Raw genomic sequence first — 18,229 nt, 5'->3', positions numbered from 1 at the left:
TTAATGTATTTTATGCTTAAGGCTTCATTTATTTAAATAAAAATACAGTAAAAACAATAATATTGTGAACAGTTATTTCAATTTAAATATTCTATTTTACTATATTTTAAAACACAATTTATTCCTGTGATGGCCAAGCTGAACTTTCAGCATCATTACTCCAGTCTTCAGTGTCACATGATCCTTCAGAAATCATTCTAATACGCTGATTTTACACTGATATTATCAATGTTGAAAACAGTTGTGCTGCTTAATACTTTTGTGGAAACCATGATACTATTATACTAGTATTCTTTGATTAATAGTTCAAAACAACAGCATTTATTTGAAAGGGTTTTTTTTTGTAAAGTCTTTACTGTCACTTCGGATTAATTTAATAGATCCTTGCTAAATTTCGTCTTTTTTTTTTTTTAAACAGTAGTGTACATCTGTTTGCTCTCTATTGTGGTCCATGGGTACTCATATAAACTATAAAGACGTAGTAGTGAATGAGACAGTTGTTGTTATGTGATCAAGAATCCAAATTACAGTAGATATACGGAATCACAATGGGTAATGACCATAGGTATTGACCTATAACTTCTAATGAAACCTGGCAGCTAAATTCCATTAAAAACATCCAATCAATGAATAACAACAGTCTCTGCAGAAACCACCAATTACGAAACCGTCTGTTTTGAGTTAATAATAAAAAAATACAGCACTAACCAGACGCTAAAGTTCTCTTTTAATCTCGTCCAGCAACACAAACAGGGAGAATGAAAGAGCATCTCAGCTCTTCAACATTCTGGAGCCGTTGCCTGGACCGCAATCAGAAGACTTTGAGAAACCCATTTCATGAAATATGGATCAAATGAAATGTAAGAATCTCACCCAGAGAGCCAAAAACATCCTGTCCTCAAAATCATCTCTCAGTGCCTATAAAGAAAACACAAACATCTAAACTGATCAAAACACGTTTCTCGGGCCTATTAAGGCTTAAACACATAGACCGAACATATGTACTCACTCGCAAATGGCTTAAACGCACCAAAGATAAATACCCACATGAACTATTCAGTCCATTACTGAATTACTGCACACATGAAAAACTAAAAATTCAGTTTGGGCTGCAATACTCCCATCTGATCGTGTCATATGATGATTGGAGCTGAAGGTCTCCATGCCCCATGCCCAGAGGGTACAGCTCAATGCTCTGCTTTATTCTGCTGCTTTCTATCTGTTTTAGCCCACAAAGCAAGTATGAAAAGAATTGCAGATGTTGAGTCAGTGAGCAGAAATCTGAGGCCTGACTGGTTGATAAACAGTAGACAGATAGTGCAGTCGTGAGGCCAATATACCAGCTCTCATTCGCTAGTTAACATATGTAAGAGATGGAGGAAAGACGCCAGAAAATCACCACCATTCCACGCTTGATAATGTCTTATCAAATGTGCAATTAAAACATTTCTTGGCCTTACTGCATCACTGACAACATTTTCAATATATGTGAAACTTCTCAGAATTGTAAAAAAGCAATATATATCAATCAATTACAATTTTTTTTTTATATTATAATTAATTTAATAATTGATTACAATAAACATTACAAGTAAATATAGCTTTATAAAGAATAAGTTTATTATTATTATGTAATTAAATAAAAAATATTAAACTAAATTAAAATATTAAATAATATACAGTAATATACAGGGTGGGCCATTTATATGGATACACCGTAATAACATGGGAATGGTTGGTGATATTAAAGTCCTGTTTGTGGCACATTAGTATATATTAGTACACACCACCCATCTTGAGGAGTTTGCCCCCTCACATATACTAATGTGCCACAAACAGGACTTTAATATCACCAACCATTCCCATGTTATTACGGTGTATCCATATAAATGGCCCACCCTGTTATAATATGTGACCCTGGATCACAAAACCAGTCACAAGTCGCACGGGTGTATTTGTGGCAATAGCCAACAATACATTGTATGGGTCAAAATTATAGATTTTTCTTTTATGCCAAAAATCATTAGGATATTAAGTAAAGATCATGTTGCATGAAGATATTTTGTAAATGTCCTACCGTAAATATATGAAATATTTATTTTTGTGAGTGAATGCTGCACAATCGCGAACATAAATGGACAACTTTAAAGGCGATTTTCTTAATGTTTTTTTGCCCCCTCAGATTCCAGATTTTCAAATAGTTGTATCTCGGCCAAATATTCTATCCTAACAAACCACACATCAATGACAAGCTTATTTATTCAGCTTTCAGATGATGTATAAATCTCAATTTCCAAAAATTGACCCATGTGACTGGTTTTGTGGTCCAGGGTCACATATAATATAAAAATTTAATATACTTTAACTTTTATTTTACAGCTAATGAGTTTGCTGAATAGCAAAGTGTGTGTGTGTAAACACTGAGCAAGCCGATCAATGTGTGTGATGGAATAGAGTGCATGATGAACGCTTACCTGAGACTGCAGCACATCAGTAAACAGCACTTTAAACTACAACACATACACATACAAACACACAGCAATGCACCGAACATTACAAATCATGCAAAGTGCCTTCAGATATCACACAGCATCACCTAACACTGCATAGATGAGCACACTAATAGCTTTGTTACCTCTGAAGAAGGGCATGGTGAACGGTGCCTCCGTTCCCCTTGTCTCCCCCTGCCTGCCCTGTCCCGGAGACCTCCGCCTCCTCCAACGCATCACTGTAGAGTCCGATAACACACACACCCTGCCCACCGATGCTCTGTAAAGTTGTCTGTGCTGAATAAATGACAAGTCAGGAATGTGCGTTTTCCCTCATGGACGGCGTCATACACACACAAACACACACACACACCTAACACAGGAGTTCACAGTGAGTCAGGACGAGAGGATGCAGCTGCATTTCCTTTCACACTTTCTCCCTTTCGCTCTCTCTCATCAGTTCGGTGGCTTTCCATCCTCACTGCAGCACATTCTGCGGCGTCAGCCTCAAATCAGTGCTCTCACACACACACACACACACACACACACACACACTGTTGAAAATAAGCAAACAGCATATTCACACTGTATCACTGCTATGAAACACCTGCTGTTCTCACATCATGTGCTGATGGATCTACAACATCTATATAAGTGGTTCTCAAATGGTTTTGTTTCAGGAAAGATTTTACATTGGACATCAAATAGGGATGCAATACAGTGCCAAAAAAATAGTTTCCTTTTACCTTGCATAGTTTGTTAATCTGTCTAAACTGGCATCTGCCTAATTCGACTACTTCCATCATGTGACAGACAATTATTTTACTTTGATTGGATGCATGACCTTTGATATTAACAACAACATGAAGATGATCTCCCCCATTTTAAAAGCTATTGATTTGTTATTTAAATTATGTATAATTATATGGTAAGTTGCATTTTATTATTAAAGCATTGTTTTTCTCTATCAGAGCAGAGCTCATTCTTTTTCGTAGTGACCCACCAGTAGAAAATCACTGATCTGAATCATCTGTTCACATGCAGAAACATGAACCATCATGTGCACGCACACCTGGAGACACCTGGAAAAAGCGCAATTGGAGTCCACTAATTAAATTTCAGCAGGACATCAACAGATAAAAAGTGCTGCAGGAAAGCTGGAAAATTAGTGAGAATTTTTGGTTTTTGAGTGAGTTTTTGGTTAAAATCCTGAAAAAAGTTATGTGGCAAGCTTAAGATATTTTCACGTTTTACTTTATGACATAAAAGACATCAGTAAAACCCCAATTATGACTTTTTTAAGCTTTTACATGTCTTGAAAAAGATGTTTGCTAACAAGTGACTAAATAGGACTACAAAAGTTGTTAAACATCACACTGAACTGGTGAAATCATCTACTCACGAGTCCGCTTTTACATCCTTGCTGTGTTTATAATCCTGCTCATGCTAACTATTATAACTCAAATTTCCCAGCTTGTATATTTTTCTCATTTTCAGAAGATTAATGGTGTTGACATTTAAGTCATTTATTTTGCTTTTTACTTCTGTCGATTGTACTTAGGCTTCAAAAATCATAAAAGTTTTGTTCATTTGTGAAGATTATCTTGATTAACAAAACGAGTAAGAATCATAAATCATGCAACAAATCAAAGCTGATTTACCCTTCCATAAGTTTAGGACAGTAACCGAGTAGGAAATATAAAATCATATATTTTATACCGAGGCACTGCCTGTCACTTGAATCCATCGCTACACTGGCAGTAATAATGTCTGGCTGAAGGAAAGAGCAAGCTGTCTTTCACGCTAAATTCACAGTAGAATTTGACACCCTGAGTGATGTGATGGCATCCGCCTCTGTTCCCTGTGTTTGTGTTGTGGTCGGAAGTGCTCCAAAGACTGGAAATTAGTGGCCAGTGGAACCCGTTTACAAGAAACATGCTGGACCCACCAGAGGAATGTGGGTTTGGTGATCTGGATAGAGATGTAAAACCACTAAACAAAATCACTCTCCGTGCAGTCACTTCTAAGCATTCATCAGATGGCTCGGTTACTATCATGCCGTGATGAGTTTATAATCAAAAGACATAATCCTTGAAATGTTCACACAGTGCGACCAGGCAGAGTGTGTGTGTGTGTGTGTGTGTGTGTGTGTGTGTGTGTGTGTGTGTGTGTGTGTGTGTGTGTGTGTGTGTGTGTGTGTGTGTGTGTGTGTGTGTGTGTGTGTGTGTGTGTGTGTGTGTGTGTGTGTGTGTGTGTGTGTGTGTGTGTGTGTGTATGCGGACTGGGTGGAGCACGAGGCCTGTAGCGCTGCACAGCACAGGGGTGCGTTCACACATACGGTCCTCATTATGTCACCAGAATTAAAACTCAGTGTGAGCCTCAGCGTTGGTACTGTCTGTTCTCTTATTGCACTCTGACACCTTTCTCTCTCCAGAACACACTGATGAACCTGCCTGTACAGTGCTGAGATATTTGGAACAACTCACAAGAAAACAAAACTAAGAAGACTATAGTTTTATGAATACAATTATGGGCTTTAATAATTGAAATTGTTATGGGTTAATGTAATTCACATTGTACCCTTTTGGCTTCAGAGCAGTGGTAACACCCCAGGGGGTGAAAGCAGTGCAAATCCACTTTCAAATTTGACAAGTGTGAAATGATGTACATCCTAGGCTTAAAGGGATAGTTCACTTTGAAATTAAATTTTGGTATGTTTTAGCTTACCTCCAGGACATCCAAGATGTAGGTGTCTTTTTTTCCGCAGTAGTTTCAATCGTAAGTACACATTGATGGCCTAAGACACGAAACAAGCGGTTTGTGTGAGAAAACGAACAGTATTTATATCGTTTTTACCTCTTATACACAGCCACGTCCAAGTGATCTGATCTGACGTGTACGCAGACTGGTGCATAGATATATACACTAGATGTCGCATTGTCTACGGCAGTTCATTGGAACAAATGTCTTTAAGGCGACATCTAGTGTATATATCTATGCACCAGTCTGAGTACACGTCAGATCAGATCACTTGGACGTGGCTGTGTATAAGAGGTAAAAACGATATAAATACTGTTCGTTTTCTCACACAAACCGCTCGTTTCGTGTCTTAGGCCATCAATGTGTACTTACGATGGGGAATTGTTTAATTTGGACGACGGGGAACTGTTTTAATTTGGACTCTGTGCATGCTCTTTGAGACAGTGACCATAGACCTGCATTATATGACTGACAGACAAGAACGGTTTGACCTAAAAATATCAAAATTGAAACTACTGCGGAAAAAAAGACACCTACATCTTGGATGTCCTGGAGGTAAGCTAAAACATACCAAAATTTAATTTCAAAGTGAACTATCCCTTTAAGTGTACAATTAAAAGCCGACAGTAGCCCGCACACTGTGTAGCATTAAACATGACACACTGTAAACACTTATGGTCTATGTATTTTAAACAATGCAATCACATTTTCAAAATTCGCTCTCATCACTTATTGAGTGATCAAGTACTCTATGTGGTTCAAAAATACAAACTTACTTATTTTTGTGAGTTGAAAGTTTGTTTTATAAGACAGAAGTTTCCTAACAACTGGCCAAACTTGTTTGAGATTGAATAAGTCCTGCTCATTGGGCGGTACATGTTATCTAAAGCATGGTGCTAAAATAAAATAGGCTCAAATGATGATGAAATCAGTGATCCCAAGTAGTTTATTTACATCCACCAAACACGTTTCACTTGATAAACTGTTTCATAACAATAAAAATAGCTTAACTGAACAGTTTTTTTAATAACTGAACATTTTGTACATTTGCATAATTACATTAAAGATTGTTGTGAATGCATGTAGGGTAAGTGCAAATGCGTATAAGCTAAGCTATCAGGCTAATCGTGTATCTGAATGCTATGCTAGTACATAAACTAACTAAAACAAACATTAATGGTCATTATAAAGTAGTTCAAATGACATGTAATGCAATTTTGTGAAAATTGTAATCAGGTGCCAAGACCCAGATGAGGGGGCCCAGAGTCCCCATTAAAAGAGTCAGTGGGATCACTTGGGGTTCAAATGGAGGAACGTTTTCGGGGACAACCCGATTTTTTATGACACTGTCGGGTGTACATAACTGGTGCGCAGGTGCGCATGCGTGGTATAAATAATCGATGCGCAACAGAAAACGTGGAGGGAAGCGCTTTTGAGTACCAACATTTTTGGAGTTTTTGGGGACAGGGACACGTTTACTTATTAGAGTAGGATTTTCTCCATCTCTGGTAAGATAGCAATCATGATGATAAGTGTGTTCATTAATTATTAGGGGTGCAACAGATCGCAGTTGATCCGTGATCCGTACGGACCAGGCCCCGCATGTGGTTCGGCACGCATGTGATTTGCGGATTAACTGCTATGTTTAACTAGCCTGGTCCTACCAGACTTTCGTACATTTCATTTGTACAGAGAGTCTGGCCACTCTCCATTGACAAGCGTTAACTTCCTTGAAGGCGGGTACTCTGAAGTTTAAAACTACTGGATCTGCCCAGAGCCACTCTGGATCTCCCGTAACCAATCGCTAACGTTTGGTCGTGACGTATGTCTACAACTCAAACTAGCGCACCTCAACGGCATCGTTCTCAGCCACTCCCTCTGTTCGCTGATTGGACCGCCAAAAAATTTGCTGGAGAAACCCCAAGAATATACCGCAAACCCAGACGGAGTACTGAAGGAAAATGAAAATTGAACGGAAGTACGTACGTAGGAGCCAAGCTAATGTTTAACATCATAGAGTGAAAGTTTATCATTTGGATGTGTTTTGTCTTGCCAGTTTACACATTCAAACGATTTTAAACATGGAAGAAGAGGCGAAAATTGGGACTCGTGCGCTGCACAGCCTCACACACCCGAAGCGCGAACACGCAGAGAAGAGAGAGAGAGGCATGTTTCAGACAGCACTCGAACATCGAATTGACTCCTCTTTTGCGTTTGCTTGCATTTTAACGGACACATACACACAAAATTATGTCAAAATATCCGTCTCTGCAAGGATTCTCTCGGTTATGTCATAAGTGAACAGTTAAGAAAGAAACCGGATGTGTGTCAGTATATTTGGTCCATGCATTTTGTCTTAAAGTGACAGCAGCCTAATATTCCTGATGTTGTCTGTGTCATTAATGTTAATAAAATCATCATCATATCCCATGTTCGAGGGAAAAGAAAATAGTGAGGAGAGCAGTCAGGAGGAAAGTGATGACGACAGCTTGTAGGAAAAGTGTGCCGCGTAAAGTGTGAGTACCAAGCAGCAGGTGTTCCCTTAAAAACCAGACCAAAAAAGTTATGTGCACCTCTGATTATAGACTTTTTTTTTTAACCAAACCGGGTCTCAGTGATTTTACCAAGTAAGACATGTTTCTGGATCAACATGTTGATCCTGGAACAACATTCTGGTCCGAAAACCCTAACCCTATCCCTACCCCTACCCCTACCCCTACCCCTAACCCTAACCATAACATAGCCTATTCCTAAAATCAGCGGGAAATGTTGTGGGAAATAACACTGATGTAGAAGCACCTAATCCTGCTTGTAAGCCTAAACTTGACATAAACTGTAAACCAGTTCCTCAAATCTGATTGGTGGATTGGATGTTGTACTGTCCTTACCGCAGTCTTCACTCATCGCCACAATGACGACCCCAATTACTACTGTTAGAGAGATTAGCTACTATAAGACAATGAATTTACTTAACTTCTCTAAGTATTGCATTTAATTTGTTAAGGTTTAGCAGTTAAACATGTGTATCATATGGATCTTACAGCTTTTCTATTCATTTTGTGTCTTTTTTGTTCTTCCATGTTTTCCTCTCCTATAAAGCCACTCCATTTGCTCCCCAACATCTGGAAATCATTTCTCACCTATTACAACACTGTCAGGCTCAGGCCATTTGTTGATCTTGACAAGGAGCCATTCTCCAACTAAATATTGATTCTTTCATTGCTAAGTCATTGTGTGCTGATAAAACACTACAGTACCAGGTGTAGATTCAGACAAACCAGAGTTGGTTTATAAAAAAAGGCACTGTAACATTTCGAGCACTACCCTGTTTATTCATTCTCATTATCTTACGCTTGTGAGTGGTGGGTCAGCTGAAGTCCATACAATATAAACAGAGGGATTTTGTTTTCTTTGGCTGCCTGGTGCTGAGACCATGAACAGAGGACTGAGACTAAAAGTGCACAACATGTAAATCAGCATTGCTTGGGAAGATCTCCACCAATCAAATCCCAGTCTGAAATGTCTCCATAGTAATAGCAGCTGCTATACGGATCTATCACAGTCCAACATGACCCAGAATTATTCCCCCTTTGAGGTAACATGAGGTCACTTCAGTCAAAGCTAATGCTCAGTATGCTCATAAAAGAAGACCTGTTGTCTGGTTGCCATGGTAACAAGTGGCTAATAGTTTCAGTCTGCTCGTGGATGGTTTTTGAGATGCTATAGATATTTCTGGTGCATCTCCAGCTACCTTCACATAAACAGCTGCTTTTGCACAGCTTTTCACAATAGTTAGGTTTAATCATGCTCAAAGACGAGGAGGGAAATGATGAAACACATTACAGTATGATGCAACAGTACACAGCTGCTAAACTTCACACAAACACTTTTCAAATGTCAGTGGCTGGTCTAAGTCTGTGGGATATGTTTGTGTATGTGCGTGTGTGTGCATGTGTGTGTGTGCAAGACCCAGAGGAAATGTAGCTCCTCTCTCTCTCGATGGGAATCTTAAAGGAGAAGACAGAGTAAACACATAATGGGATTCACACACACACACATTGTAGTGACATTTTCCAGCCTCTTTTCAAAACATACTAATGTCAAGAATGAAAATGTAAAATATTGAGTAATGAGCTAAAAGCACAGCTAAAACTTTGTACCCTTGTGAAACAGAAGTACAATTTAGCATTTTTTTTTTTTTTTAAAGTACTTGTTGTTACAGAAAAAAAATATTTGACTATATTTAAATATTACTGAAAGCAACTTGCTATCTTAAAATATGTCAGTGCCATTGTTTTGTCTCAAGATGCACACCAGTAATGTTTTTTTTTTCTAAGGCAGGTTTATAAAAGCTACTTCAATGTCCTAATTGAACTAAGGCCTAATCCTGGCTTAATCTAAACTGTGTCTGTGAAACCAGGCCTTAATGTACTATCAATTAACACACTACAATTAAAATGAACAAGCATCAAGTTTACTTGTGCATGTGCTTTAGTATGTAAGTCAACACATCAAAATCAGTCCTTTTTTAAAGCACGACGAAAGATTATTAAAACATTGTGAATGAAAATTTACTTTAAAGTAAAAGTTAGAGTTAAGAAACATAGTCATGAAAGTGTAGTCTCTTAAGTGGCCTTTAAGTTTATTTTAATATGATATAATAGATATTTTACTTCAACATTTTATTATCTGCAATTCAAGTTTTTTCAAACAGAACATAAGATTTGAAGTACACTATAAGTGCATATTCAATACAATACAAGGCTACGCATTTTGTAACGCTACACTGTTACATTTAAAATGCAGTTAAGCAAAAGTGTTCTGTTTTAGTAATGTTTTAGTGTGTCAGGGGGCCAAAAGCATGTCGACCTCTGCTACATTACAACACTATTGTGTCATTGTAAGAGCTGGACGGACTGTAGTGTATTACACACTCTCTCTTTGGTCTAGTCTCAGAGCCAAACACTTTCTTGCCAAGAGCTGCACAACTGCCTAGAGATGGGACGCCAGGGCAGGAAAGGCGAGCAGTGACTTACATATGTTCAACATAAAAACACACACAAAATGTCTGCATAGCACAACCTTGGCTTGAGAGAATGTGCTAGAGCTGAATTTTTCTCCAGTTATGTCTGCAGGCATCTGGTAGACAGACACAACCAACGTTACTGAGTTTGTCACAGCTGCGAGACATCTTCAGTGTCGATACCTGTGTCTATCCTTCTTAGCCGCTACCTGTGTCTATCCTTCTTAGCCGCTAGCCCAAGAAACGACGAGCACATTAAAGGTAGAAAGAAACAGACTGAGTTTCTGGAGGTGGAAGCTCTTGGACTTGTTGAGCAACTGTTGCATTTTGTGCCTGTTGTTTTATCTTTGGTGTCATAAGGTGATGACAACTTCTTGTAACTATGATTAAGTTTATGAAATGAAAAGGTCTGCATGGGTTTTTTAGTCATTTAAAGCAATAGGATAATTTCTATGGCAACTCGGGAGCCAAGTCCAAGAGAGCAAAAGGAGCAAAAGAGGCCAAAAATACGAGAATTTGAAGTTTCTTTTGCATTTCACTACCCTGTCCTTGAGCATGAGCACTCTGGCCCACTCGCTTTCTCCTTCCATCTTCTGTTTCTCTGATCTTCCGTCTCACTCATTCCATCTATCCTCTCTTGCTCTCTCACACACTCTTATTAAAATTCCAGTTAATCTCGCAGACTATAAAAGACAATGAAAAAAAGCAATGGCTCGAACTCAGTTCAGAGCATTCTTCACACTTCGCCTCTAAAAGTCAGGGATGTTCTCTCTGTATAAATCTTCAAACATTAATATGAAAGTCACTTCGAGATTTACATCCATAATCTGCACCAGATCCATGACACTTTACACATAACCATTCACAGTTACATTAAACTTTCAGCAAGGGAGAAAAACTCATAAAGCTCAGAATAAATAATGTTTATTCATGTAAGAGTACATTTCGAAAACTTCCGAATTGCTTATTGGTTGTGCCTGGGAAGAACAGTCCACTAATGTTCGTCAAACAATGATATCATCAACTTACAGAGATACTGAATTCTTGCAAGCAGCGATGCACAGATAATAAATATTATTATTTAATATTTTCATGCTAAAGCCAGTAACTATATTCAATATATTAATATTGATAATTTCTATCATATTAAAGTTATATTGCTCGGTTCCACAGACAAGGCTTAAGATAGTCCCAGACTGAAATGCATGCTTGAGCTGTTTTAACTGAAAGCAACTTGCACAGAAACATCTTAAAATACGTCAATGTCATTGTTTTGTCTCAAAATGGTTGAGAAACCTATATGGTTTAAAAAACCTACCTAATTGAACTAAGGCCTAATCCTGGCTTAATCTAAACCCTGTCTGTGAAACTAGGCGTATATTATTTTATTCATTATCATAATGATAAACACACAAAAGTTTCACCGTTTACTGTTACACTGTTATTCTTCTGGTTATAGCAGCTAATGAGTCTGAAGTCTTACTTCCACGTTTCAAAATAAGGTGGTTAAGTACAGTATGAAAATTGACATCAACTATTTTAACTGATTTGCTAAAGACTACATTTGACAGTGTTTTAAAATTATTAGTGTTTTTAAAGATTTAAGTAAAGATTTAGATGATGGAAAAGGTAATCTAAATGGGAAAATATGGAAAATGAGCAATCACAATTAAATATCCTATATCGACTAAAACAGATAAATTAAAAAAATCTCTAATATTGACCAATTACCGATTCATTACGCATCTTTACTATAAAAAATCAGAGAGAAATGTTTGAAGGTTTGGAGCCATAGCCTTGTAAGCAGGAAACCCAAGTTCAAGTCCCAGTCTGTCCACAACTGTCCTATCAAATAAAGGCAAAAAAAGGTCAGAACTCCTTAAATCCACTTGATCCTTCGGTTTTCTGCCTTAACACACACATACATACACTTGGTCTTGTGACTTTCATGTGAATGCCTGAGGAATGAGGCAGTAATCAGTGGAGTTGACTGACACTCACTCAGGAAGAGCTGAATCAACTGACAGTTTTAATGCAATTGGTTCAGTCACTGTAAAAACAAGCCTCCAGTCTGCTCCTTCAACTCCTGCTCCCATCATACAGTCTCCAGAGGGACCTGACCTCTGTCCCCACACCGCAGTGGAGAAGAGTTCCCAGCCAAAGAATCCGCTGCATACAGAGATCCACATAATTTATCTACAACATGTCAAAGCATGGCAGAGGTTCAAACTGCTAATGCTTCACCATTACAGTATTAAACAAATACAGTACCAGTGATCTCCTCCTGATCTTGGGGGATAATCTCCACGCTTTGTTTCTACTGCGGGCTGCCACTGGAAAATGATAAGGACGGAGGAAAACAAGGACTCCAGCACTCTGCCAAATGTGCCGGGCTCAGGGTTAAGCTAAACAATACAGAGAGGCTTTCTCTGATAAGACAGAGGAAATATTCTGCACATCTTCAGATGGTGAAAGTTGGCAGGGTTTATCCTTTTTCAGTGCGCAGAGCAATGTGGGAGGTGTCAGGGGGAGTAGATGCCAAATGCGTCTCCAATGCAAATGGGAAAGATTTAAAAACAACACATTATAATGTGAAAGTTAAACACAAAGCCAAGTGTGAACGTGTTGGTAATAAACAGTCTTTGTGGCATGGTCAAAGCATTTGTTTACTGTTCATTAAGAAGAGAAAGTGTTGGTCATTATCCTAATAATTGAATAGATGTCAAATGACAATGATTTCTTTTGTTTAAACAATAAGGCCATCTCTTGTTTGTTCAATTGTACAATTGCAATTTTACGGCATTTTCCCCCTACTCCAACACGGCCTATACACTATAGTGGTTATAATAGTCAAAACTAGCATGTCACAAATTAATCTACAAAAAGCTGTTTTTATTCTCTTACATAAATTTATCATGGTAACCATAGTTTCCAAAAGACCATAATAATTATTGATGCAATAAAACTGGTAATGGTCATAAAAAATTAATTGGACAAAATTACAGAAAGACTAAATAATACAATAAAAAGCTGTTTAAAACGTTTTATCAAATTAACTAGTTTTCTGTCTGTGAATTCTGTAGAATTCCAGAACCAGTTATGACTTTTGACCTTTTGGCATGTAATTAATTTTGTATGACCCAAAAATATCTTGAGATTTTCTAAAATGGCACATTACGATATTGTTCTCTATGATGGAATTTTCTCCTAAAACACTACATGGCCAAAAAAAAAAAAAAAAAACTTTAAGCACTTTCCTAAACACCTGTAGTACTGAAACAAACTGTTACTTCCATAAAAGGAATTGATGTTTTTTATTTTTATTTTTGCAATTAGTCCATTTACATATATTAATTAACTCATAGCGAAACAAAGACGTTGATGTGAGATATTCTGAAATGCAAAAAGTGATAGAAATTAAACGGGAAAATCGACACCTTTGCAGAAATTGTGTCCCAAAATTCTTTAACATTTCTTTTTAGTCAAATTGTGTTACTCCATCAATATTCAATATTCAAAATTAATATTTCTACTATAGCCTACTTTGGCACAAAAAAAAACAAACAAAAAAACACCTGTCAACCTGCATGTTATACCTTAATTTGGGGATTTTAAATGGTTTTTCATTTTTCAGAGGGGGTCAAATTTGACCCTAGGATACTTAGGGAAAACAATAACTGTAACTAAGGTATGTATTTGCAGAAACCACAGTTTACCATGGTAATATCTTGACAACGGGTTGTTATTGTTATTTGGTGACTTGGAAATTGGTTTAGTCGGTAGAAATAAACACAAGGTTCATGTGGTGAACAAAAGAACATTGTTGCTTCTTCCCTGGACCATCATCCCTCCATCTACATTTACATTACAGCCAGAGGAGAAACAGCTAGCCTACATTTAGAGACTAAACACAATATCTATATAATTCATAAAGACGTTATTGTCCTCAAAATATGCTCAGCAGCCCAAGAACCAAAGTCAAGAGATGTTTTATGTTGCATGGTGAATGTAAACATCAGTTAAGAAGACCTTGAACTTGACAATTAAGTGAGTAAACAAGTCATCCACGCACATCAATAAGTCAGCAAGAGTACTGAAAAGTTCCTACTTTTGAGCGGCGGCTTGGTGGCCAGTGCTGAGATGTGTTTCTGCAGGCTGATAAGTTTATTCTCCAGAGCTCCGGAGCGGTAGCAGATGGAGGCGAGCTCTCCCTCCAGCTCCTCCAGGATGCTCACCGACTGACGGGATAAATCCGACAGCTGCCGGAGCACCGCGCACAGAGTCAAGCCGCACACATCCACCAGATCCGTGAACATCGCACCGCGACTCTTGCCGCCGCTTCTGCACACATCTTTAGGGACTACGCTCCTCTTGCAGAAGGGCATCTTTTCTGCTGTTATGCTAAACTCCCTTTAAAAGTGCGTGTTTCGCCAGCGCTGAAGAGTGTTGGCGGAGACTCTTGCTCGGGATTGCGCGTACAGTGGAGGCATTTTATGCATTGTAATTGATTGTCCACTGTGAGGAGCTCTGCAGCCCTCCAGTTCACTGTATCACTGCAAATCACAGCCCCAAACTCTCATGAACTGCGCCTGAGAGACCTCACCCACTCGTGCAACCAGACCCCATGAGCTGAATCTTTCACGAAAACTCAACTATGCGTTCAGTAAGCAGCCTTGCTCAGCGCATGCTCACAAAAATAAGGTTTAAAAGTGCTTCAAGTGACTCCAACAAACCTGAGAACAATGAGAGAGAGAGAAAAAATCCTTTCCTCCAGTCACATTCTAACCTTGCATTTGCCCATCCCTAAATACACATCTGGTCTAGTGTGTGTGTGTGTGTGTGTGTGTGCACGCTCCCCCACCCTGAACCAGAACTTGGCTCACCTAGATGTTTTGTTCATCCAGTCTTTCCACACTGGACGACGAAAGAGGGCGTACAGTCAAAAATGATGAGAGAAGGGGAGAGGCTGAGAGTCCTCCATGTTAAATAATCTTATCAGGCATGTTTCTCTATGGCTTCATATGAAACCTTATCTCATACAGGGAATTGATTGGAAACATCTGGGCCTTGTTTTGCCTCACTGTATGACTGTCTTCATTGTTCCTGGTTCCCCACCCCACTCCACATGGCCCGAGTGCATGACAGGAACCACTCCTGGTGGACCTTTTCTTCACGGCAACCCTCCTCCCCCTCGTTTCGTTGAAAGGACTATTTTCTGCTCTTCTGTTCCTGGTTTCTTTTCATGTCTCCTGCGGTAGATTGTATCTGCCTAGTTTGATTTGAGGGAGGAGTGAGGTCTGGCAAGATTCAAATTTCATTTTCATAATATTATATTTTTGCAAACAGGTCCCTGGACTATAGCCAGACTCATATATTAACTTAATGGGGGACCAGGTGATAAATGAGGAAATGCTTCACAATCTGACCTAAAGTTTGATGTGATTTAAGTAATTTATTTAAGTGATTTATGTCAGTATGATGGAAAGGCCATTTCAATTACATGAGAAAAAAAAAAATCATGCTTTGGTAAATCATAATTATGACTTTAAAAAAATAAATGAGGAGATATTAAGTCATTATGATGAGATAAAAGTCGAAATAGGGGATACTAAGTCAGTTATGAGATTAAAAAGTCGAAATTGCGACACTAAAAGTTATAATTGACAAGTCAAAAATGAGACACTACGTCATAATTACAAGTTAAAAAGTCAAACATTTGTCATAATTGTTTTTTTTTAATCTTGACAATGATTAAAAAATAAGACAATGTTGACATTAAATGTCATAATTATGATTTTTTGTCATAATTTCAACTTATGTCATTATTTATTTCCATCTTTTAAATACGTGATGAGCATATAAGCCAATTTTCCACCACAAAATCATGCTGTGGGTAAATCATAATAATGACACTCAAAATTCTGACAAAAAGTAATAATTATGACAAAAATATATAATTATGACTAATTATATAAGTAAAAAATATAACATACTAGTTAAAAAGCAAAATAAATAAATAATAATTTACTTTTTATGCCATTATTATGATTTATCCTACTTTTTTTTTCTTATATGGCAGAAATAGGCTTCCGTAGATGACAGAGAAACACCTAGCAGAAAGTCCATCAGGACAGGGAGGCGGGTGAGTGGTTTCAGGATGATCATGCTTTCAAATGCCGCAGAATGTTTAAACTCAAGGACACCGGAGTCTGTGTGTTTTTAGTTTGTATTGCGTTCTGGCAGACAGCCCCTGCAATGTGTGTTGAGGTGAGCCGTGCTGAGCTGCTGTGGACCAGCAGGCCAAAGGCTGCAGGAGGAACAGGCTGAAGCTCAGCAGGGCCCATATGGCCTTCTGGAGTTGAGCCTCAGCTATGTGGCACAAGAGGAAAACATACACACAGGTGTGCTCCAGTCTCATCGAATCAACAAATCCAAAAGTAGAATCGTCTATACAAATATTTGTTCTAGTTCATAAACACCCACTCATTCAAACATTGCAAATGCTAAGATACTCTATAATCTAAAATAAGAGTTCATTACTGCTGTGCTGAAACCATCCTGCTTATTTAACTCTTAAGACTCATTTTTAAATCAAAGATGAACTTTCCTTTAGTTTAAAAACTGAATCCCTCAGTTCCAGCTTTTCCACAAACCATGGGCCTATTTATACTCGTCACTCCATGCGTTTTATATCCGATCAAAGAAAATGCATGAAGTGGCATCTTCTACATTTGGAATTAAAGGAATAGTTCACTTAAAAATAAAACAAATATTTTCATCATTTACTCACCCTCAAGTTATTTCAAACTTGTATGAATTTTTCAACTGCTGAACACAAAATAAGATATTTTGAAGAATGTCAGTAACCAAACAGTTGATGGACCCCATAGTATTTTTGTTCCTACTATGGAAGTCAAAGGGGTAGCTACACCAGCTGTCTGGTGGTTACCAACATTCTTCAAAATATCTTTGCGTTCAGCAGAAGAAAGAAATTCCTACAGGTGTGAAACAACTTGAGGGTGAGTAAATGACAATTTTTATGTGAACTATTCCTTTAAATATAAGATTAAAACAAGAGTTCCCATACCCAGTCCCGTTCCTGGAGATTCCACTGTCCTGCAAAGTTTAGTTCCAGTCTAATTAAACACACCTGAACCTGCTAAATAATTTCTTTGGGAAAACTTGATTACACAAAGGTGTATTTTAATAGGGTCTAAATCTCATAATTTTGATCTTCTATACATTACATAAAAATAATTTTAAGACCCTGTTAATGTTTATAGCATGAGTGGGTCAGCCTTATGGGGGGAAAACATGGAGATTACATGATCAGCCCAACAGTACACGTCAGTAACCTGTTAGCGTTTTATACAGTCATGATTGACTGCAAACAGCGCATTTCTATGATGGCATCAATAAAGGCTTCCTTTGGTGTGATACCGTAACCACACCACCAGGTGTCAGTAAGAGTACAACTGCTTACTCTGACATTCAAACTAATTAGAGTCCCAATACTAGCACTTCCGGTATTTGCACTTGACTTGCATCAAGTATTTCCTGTATTTGGTCCAAATGGGCATTAAGACTGCAATTCCGTGTAGAACTTTTTACAAGACACACAATATATTGCTAATATATAGTGGGACACAAAGTGTAAAGTACAAAATGCATGTAGTTGAGAGTCTTTTATGAACACTTTGATTTCAATACACTAGTTTAAATGTCAGTTCAAGCAGTATGCAACAGGAAGAGAAAAATAAAAGGCCTGTGGAAAATGGCAAAGGGCCACAAGAAATCAAAATATTATCTAAATTAATACAACTAATAAAAGTCAAGATGTGAAATTGAAGAATATTCAAATTTCTGGGTAGTGGGCCAGAGTCAAAAAGGGATAAGAACCATTGCTGTAGGCCATACACTTATTAAAAAAAAAAAAAAAAAAAAAAAACACAATTCG

General features: G+C 37.9%; 1 protein-coding gene across 4 annotated transcripts in view; it reads right to left on the bottom strand.

The window, feature by feature from the left end:
• nhsl2 (NHS-like 2) overlaps positions 1-14,818 on the bottom strand; it is a 71,051-nt gene extending 56,233 nt beyond the window's left edge. Inside the window, exon 1 of one of the 4 annotated variants that reach the window (XM_084109015.1) lies at positions 14,381-14,818. In XM_084109015.1, the coding sequence (XP_083965141.1) occupies positions 14,381-14,657 (277 nt within the window). In that variant the 5' untranslated portion in view covers positions 14,658-14,818. Of the gene's footprint in view, positions 1-2,635; positions 2,964-14,380 lie in introns of those variants that run through there. The other 3 variants (XM_084109016.1, XM_084109020.1, XM_084109017.1) reach the window with 3 other exon arrangements.
• Positions 14,819-18,229: the final 3,411 nt, after the last annotated feature.

Source organism: Abramis brama (assembly GCF_963993115.1).
Source record: "Abramis brama genome assembly, chromosome: 3".
Taxonomy (NCBI): Eukaryota; Metazoa; Chordata; class Actinopteri; order Cypriniformes; family Leuciscidae; genus Abramis; species Abramis brama.
Note: the sequence above shows the minus strand (reverse complement) of the source record. Positions and strands in the feature narration are given on the sequence as shown.